We start from the raw sequence: 6,781 nt of genomic DNA, 5'->3' as shown, positions 1-6,781 counted from the left end.
CCCAGAGAGGTATGGTAAAGCATGCTAAAAAAAAAGACTAACGATGGGAAAAGCATGTGGGGAAAAAAGAAAGAATTACTGAGGTGAACTTTTATAAGGGAAGCCTTAGCTAGTTCCCCTCTCTTGGACACAATATTGAGGCACTGACCCCGTCAAGAGAGACAATAAGACCCACAGTTTCTAAAAGACTCCTCCCTCTTTCTCCCTCTCCCTCCCCCTCCTCTCTCTGCAGTGGTCGGTAGAGTGTTGGAGGGAATCCTCTTCCTGTTCCTGATTGGAATCACAGCGTACTTCCTGTGAAAGTGGAAGTGCCCCTGGGGTGCGTATGAGGACCTTGACACCCCCAGCCCCACCCCCAAACCCAGCTGCCAATCACAGAACCCTGGCCCCGCCTTCTCCGCTCAGCCAAACAATCACAGGTTAGTGCAATGACATCATTGTGAGCCAGGAAGTACTGATGCCCTACTGCTCAGGGGAGTGTCCTGATTGGTTGTCATGCTTTGCACAGGCACAGTGAGTACCAATCATAAATTAAGAACAGAAAGTAGGAAGCACTTTTTACACAGTTATAAATGAATGGAATAGCTACCAGGTGCAGTATCTAAAACACTGGGAATACTGGGCAGCAGTGTGGAGTAGTGGTTAGGGCTCTGGACTCTTGACCGGAGGGTCGTGGGTTCAATCCCCGGTGGGGGACACTGCTGCTGTACCCTTGAGCAAGGTACTTTACCTAGATTGCTCCAGTAAAAACCCAACTGTATAAATGGGGAATTGTATGTAAAAATAATGTGATATCTTGTAACAATTGTAAGTCGCCCTGGATAAGGGCGTCTGCTAAGAAATAAATAATAATAATAATAATAATAATAATTATAAAACAGAATTAGATTCTCTTATTGAATTAGCTCCCCTAGTCGGGGCGAATAGTGTTATATTCTTACAAATACAGGAGTGGTATAACATTGTGCCTTGCGATTTCCACAAACAATATCTCACTCAAAGAAGAAGCTCCTAGTGGTGCAGGTCCCAGAATCTCGCTGCCCATTGGCTGGTTCTCTGCCTGCCTGGAAACTCTGCCTGGATTCCCCCCTAGCTCTGCAGGAGCACAGAGACCAGCCAAAATCGGCAACTCTGCACCAGTGGCATTCAAACCCAGCTCATCTGACTCTCCCTGCACTCTACCTGGGGGGGGGGCACTGGGGTGCATTAATCTAGGCACACTTCCACTGAGTTATTGCTCCTCTGAACACACAGACGTGTTTCATTAAAAGGAGCGACAACCCTCTGATGAAAAGCTTCTGTTTGCACACTTAATGTGTCAGAAATGCACAGAATTAAGCACCCAGACTTTGTTCATTTTGCGTACCTCTCCAATTGGTCTGTGTGAAATGCAATTAGCAACTCTGATGGCTTCCTGAGGGCTGCAGCAGTGCACAGCACCACACACACACACTGCTCTGCAATAAAGACCTCTGCTCAGTGACACACTGCATGCTGTTCAAATTAAAGACCTCTGATCAATGAAATGAAGTTATATGTGTGTGTGTGTGTGGTCTCATTTCATTTCTAGTAAAGGTGACTTAAACTGTGAGTTTACTGTCTCCCCCACACTTACATGCTCTACAAGTGAAGTCTCTCCACCCAGGCTCTGTGCATTGGATTAGAATAGACTGTTCAGACAATCACAATAAAACCTGTCTCCAGGCACACTGCACAGCAGTATAGTGCTGCAATGTCACATGAAACTATGAAAGCCAAACTAGCAGCTGTAGTAATTAAATGGTCACTCTCTCCCTCCCTCCTTTTCTCTCTTTCCTCCATCTGTATCTCCTTCTCCTATCCCTGACCTCTTTCTCTCTCTCAATCCTCCTCCCTCTCCATCTCTTTCCCCCAGAGTAGAGCATGAGAAAGAGTGTTGTTCTGTTGATGAGAGACCATTGGAAATGGGGGAGAGGAGAGGAGGAAGGAAAGACTAGACTGGTACTGAAAAAAGAGAAGAGAGGGAAAGGGGAGTGGTGGAGGCTAAAGGAGAGGGGGAATGATTGGAGTGGGGAAGAGGGAGGGAGAGGAGGGTATGAGAGAGAGAGAGAGGGGGTATCATGTGACAGTAGGTGTATTGAATCTTGACAATAGATCTCACAGTCTACGCCTTTCCAGCATCAACACAGAGCGATCGAGAGAGAAAGAGAGAGAGAGAGAGAGAGAGAGAGAGGCAGACTGTTTCATTGGATTCCAGAGTTTTGGAAACTTCTGTAGTCTCAAACAGAAACATCTGAGAAGAGAAGAGTGATAGAGCGAAGAAACGATGTGAAAAAACTGAAACTGAGCTGTGGCAGAAGAAACTGCTGATCTGATACCAGCAGGGACACAGAGAGAGAGAGACTGCAGTGAGGCTGTCGTGACGGCTTGTGCGTCGCGTGATGATGTTGTCCATTTCTGTTGTATAATGAGACTGTACTGTTATTATTGTATAGACAGATCATAGTGTTAGACTGTTGTGTTGGAGAGAGTGCTTGAGTGTATTTCTGAGTGTAAGTGTAGGTGTAAGTGTGAGTGTGTGAGTGCGTTCCTGAGTGTGAGTGTCAGTGTCTCTGAGTGCCCTGCCCTGCCATCAGGATGATGCAGCAGATCCTCAGAGATCTGTACATCGACCCTGAACTGCTGACAGAGCTCAACGATGAGCAGAAACAGATCCTGTTCTACAAGATGAGAGAGGAGCAGCTCCGACGCTGGAGAGAGAGGGAGAGGGAGGAGAGCGGCACGGAGAGGGTGAGGAGGGGTGAGTACCTCGGTAACTGACTGTGTGACTGGAGGAGAGAGGGAGAGGGAGGACAGCGGCATGGAGAGGATGAGGAGGGATGAGTACCTTTGTAACTGACTTTGTGACTGGGGGAGAGAGGGAGAGGGAGGAGAGCGGCACGGAGAGGATGAGGAGGGATGAGTACCTCTGTAAATGATTGTGTGACTGGGGGAGAGAGGGAGAGGATGGGTGACCGTGACCTGGCTCCTTGTTAATTGCCCTGTGTGTCTGTTAATTGCCCCAGGGGACAGTGGGAAGGCGGTGCGTTGGCTGCAGGGACACGACGGAGAGGTGTGGGTCTGGGTGATGGGCAATGCCCCCGGAGACAGACCCTACGAGCAGATTGCAGAGGAACTGATGGCAGAGCGAGCGAGGAGACAGGCACAACTAGAGGCACAGGAACTGTGGTGAGAGAGCGAGGAGGAGAGTGGGAAGAGTGTATGGTGTGAAGACTGGGAAGGGAGGTTAGAAGGATTAGGGAAGGGGAGTACCAGGTTCTGAAGCTAGAGGAGTTGATGGACCTATCTCTTTTCTCTCATCCCTCACCTCTCTCCCTCCCTCCGTCCCTCTCCCTCACTCTTTGCAGGCGTGAGAAGGAGGCCGAGATTGAGCAGAAGTTCCGTGACGCGATGGCAAAGGAGAAAGCACGCTGCGTGGCGGAGAGGTGGAGAGAGGAGACCAAGATACAGGAGGATCTGCGGGTGAGAGACAGAGAGAGAAAGGGAGGGTGAGAGAGGAGTGTCTGGGAGACTGTGTGTGAGTTTATAGACACAAAAAGTTGAGAAAAATTAAACTCTGGTGACCAGTCACTCGTGGATCACCAGTCTCACGACTAGAGTGACCAGAAGTCGCCCTCAGCACCAAAGTGTGAAGCAGCCTTTGGTGAGTGTGGGAGTGAAGGGGTGAGTGGGGATTTAATTTGTCAGTTGTTTTATGATTTAGAACTCCTTAATGAATGAGACCTTTCTAAGAAACTCGTTCAATATTAAACAGCCCAGCGTTCTTTCGGAAATGCAGAGTCGTTAAACACTGCAAACGATTTAACAATTCTTTGAAACACCAGATCTGGTTCATTTCCTGATTTTTCAGCGGCGCGAGGAGGAGGAGAGGAAGCGAGGGGAGGAAGAGATCCGGAGAGCAGAGGAGAGGAGAGCGAGAGAGCTGTACATCTCCCTGACGCAGGATAGACAGAGCGAGAGAGAAGAGGATGGAGAGGACAAGGAATGGCAGGAGCAGTGTGAGTGTGATCACCCCCTCTCTCCCTCCTCATCACTCCCCTTCACTATCTCAACACCCTCCCCCTCTCTCTCAGTGCGCAGGTCCAAAGCTGCTGATGAGGATATGAAGCACAAGGCCCGTCTCGCCCGAGCTGAGTACCAGCGCCAGTCCCTGCGAGCGATCGAGAGGGGCCGGGTAGCTGGGCTCAGTGGACTCTTCCAGCAGACCCAGCTGAACGGAGCAGGTCAGAACCGGCGCCACAGCACTTGCCCTGTGCCCAGGGACCTGTCAACGCACACAGCCTCCACACCCCTGCCATTGGCAGACATCCAGGGGCCTGGCCCCAGCAGAGCCACTCCAAACCGCAGACACAGCACTAGCGCCGGGCTCCCCGCTGCAGACAGGTACACACCTGCCAATGCACACTTGTCAATGCACACCTGATAATGCATGCCTGTCAATGCACACTTGCCCCTATCTCCCAGTCTCCTACCCAGTCTCCCTGCTCTCTGTGTTATTGCCCCAGTCTCACTGCCTCTCCCTCTCTCCAGCCTTACCTGGTCTCGCCCCCCCCGGCCTGCCTCTCGTCTGTCGGTGCTTCGCTGGTTCAGAGAGGAGCAGCTGCCCAAGAGAGCTGGCTTCGAGAGGAACAGCGACCAGATAGCACCCTGGTTCCATGGTGAGAGTGTGACTGTGTGCGAGCTACTGTGTAACTGTGAGAGTGTGTGTGCTTGTCTATCTGCATGTCTGTGTGTGCGTGATTGAGTGAGTGTTCATGTATATGTATGCGTCGTGTGTGTGTGTGTGAGTCTGACTGGCTGTGTGGCTGTCTACATGTCTGTGTGTGTAGGAATGGGTGAGTTCGTTCAGTCTGTCTGTCTGTCCCAACTCACCACTCAAACTGTAAGGGAAAAATAAATAAAACTTGAGCTGGCTGTTTAAATTTAGAGGAGTGAAAACATCAGTGCATCTGATTAATCAAGGTTGAAACAGCAGCAAAGTGACGCTGAGAATCTGTATGAAATCAATCACAAGTGCTCTTAAAATATTAAAAAAATACAAAAAAAACTAGAAAAGAAAGAAAGAGAACGCTGTGAAAGTTGTGTTTGAGCCCTTCCCCAGTCAGGGTACTGGAAAACAAGTGTACTCCCACCGCCCCAGAGGAGTGTGGAATATCACAGAAACCAGAGAGGCTTGGCAGTGAGGCATGGAATAAAAGAGAAAATGAGAAGAGGGAGGAGAGAGGAGAGGACAAGGGAGTAGGTGAGGAGAGGGGAGATGAAGAGCGAGAGGCAGGTCGAGTGAGGGAGGGAATGATGTGCTCAATAATTCAGATGCTCCCTGGCTAATTACCTCTAAAAGCTACTGCCTTTGTCACGGTACAATGGGTCACACAGCTTGGCTGCTGAGCAAGCGACAGCAGTTCAGGTGAATGAGTGAGAGACGCTGAAGGCAGGGTTATGCTTAGTTTTTTTGCCACTAATATTAAGTCAAATTCACAAGCATTACTGAGAATTACTTTAAATCATTTGTAAATTGCTGAATTATCCTGAAAATGTAAAAATGACTACATTCAAATAATTGCATTACTTTAAATTATTTTAAATTACTACACGCACACACAGTTACACATACTCAAACATTCACTCTCACTCACACACACGCACTCCCTCATACGCACACAGGCACTGTCTGTTTTCTCAGGGCAGGGTGTAGAGTGAGTGAGTGAGAGGTTTAACTGGATTACAGCTGGGTAAACAGAGAGGCTGGTCTGTACAGAGAGGGGTTCCCACCACTCTCTCTCTCTCTCTCCCTGTCTAACCCTCTTTGTCCCTCTCCCCCCTCTTTCAGGTATAATCTCTCGGCAGGAGTCTGAGTCTCTCCTGATGAATTCCCTCGAGGGTTCCTTCCTGGTGCGTGTGAGCGAGCGGATCTGGGGGTACACGCTCTCTTACCGGCAGCAGAGCGGCTTCAAGCACTTCTTGATCGATGCCTCGGGGGATTACTACAGCTTCCTGGGCGTCGACCAGAATCGCCATGCCACGCTGGCCGACCTCATCGAGTTCCACAAGGTGCAGAGATAACACATGGGCAGCATTATCACAATAAGAGTTATCACATGGGCAGAGTTATCACATGGGCAGCATTATCACAATAAGAGTTATCACATGGGCAGGGTTATCACAACAAGAGTTATCACATGGGCATCATTATCACAATAAGAGTTATCACATGGGCAGGGTTATCACAACAAGAGTTATCACATGGGCATCATTATCACAATAAGAGTTATCACATGGGCAGGGTTATCACAACAAGAGTTATCACATGGGCACAGTTATCACAACACGAGTTATCACATGGGCAGCAGCTTTATCACAGGGCTGATGTTGTGAGGGCAGTCGTCTGTGAGGTACTTTGTCACTCAAAGTCCCTCAATGTCTCACAGTGCAGTACAGCTCTATGAATGCTTTGCACTGCCAGCATTTAATTTTCATGATTTTGTTTTTACTGATTTTTTTTTTACTGTTGTTTCCTCCTCCCTCTCCTCCTGCCCCCACCCCCCTAGGAGGAGGTGATCACCTTGTCAGGTGGAGAGCGGCTGCAGGAGGCGTGTGGACAGAGAAAGGGGCGCAATGAATATGGGGGGCTCTTCCAATAATGAGGGGACCCCTAAAGATATACACACCTCCCCCCCAGCTACACCCGAGAAACAGAAGGAACACAGTGACTATGCTGGGCTCGTTCAATAACCAGGAGACC

At 49.3% G+C, this 6,781-nt stretch overlaps 1 protein-coding gene across 2 annotated transcripts in view; it reads left to right on the top strand.

Annotated features, from left to right (window-relative positions):
• Positions 1-223: 223 nt before the first annotated feature.
• LOC117418056 (SH2 domain-containing protein 4B-like) overlaps positions 224-6,781 on the top strand; it is a 6,980-nt gene continuing 422 nt past the window's right edge. The window contains exons 1-9 of one of the 2 annotated variants that reach the window (XM_058985117.1): positions 224-419; positions 1,900-2,779; positions 3,045-3,207; positions 3,387-3,501; positions 3,890-4,037; positions 4,113-4,422; positions 4,570-4,697; positions 5,870-6,090; positions 6,588-6,781. The exon at positions 6,588-6,781 is cut by the window's right edge and continues 422 nt beyond it. In XM_058985117.1, the coding sequence (XP_058841100.1) occupies positions 2,617-2,779; positions 3,045-3,207; positions 3,387-3,501; positions 3,890-4,037; positions 4,113-4,422; positions 4,570-4,697; positions 5,870-6,090; positions 6,588-6,680 (1,341 nt within the window). In that variant the 5' untranslated portion in view covers positions 224-419; positions 1,900-2,616 and the 3' untranslated portion in view covers positions 6,681-6,781. Of the gene's footprint in view, positions 420-1,208; positions 2,780-3,044; positions 3,208-3,386; positions 3,502-3,889; positions 4,038-4,112; positions 4,423-4,569; positions 4,698-5,869; positions 6,091-6,587 lie in introns of those variants that run through there. The other variant, XM_034925898.2, reaches the window with a different exon arrangement.

The sequence above is a fragment of the Acipenser ruthenus genome, chromosome 13, assembly GCF_902713425.1.
Source record: "Acipenser ruthenus chromosome 13, fAciRut3.2 maternal haplotype, whole genome shotgun sequence".
Lineage (NCBI taxonomy): Eukaryota > Metazoa > Chordata > Actinopteri > Acipenseriformes > Acipenseridae > Acipenser > Acipenser ruthenus.
Note: the sequence above shows the minus strand (reverse complement) of the source record. Positions and strands in the feature narration are given on the sequence as shown.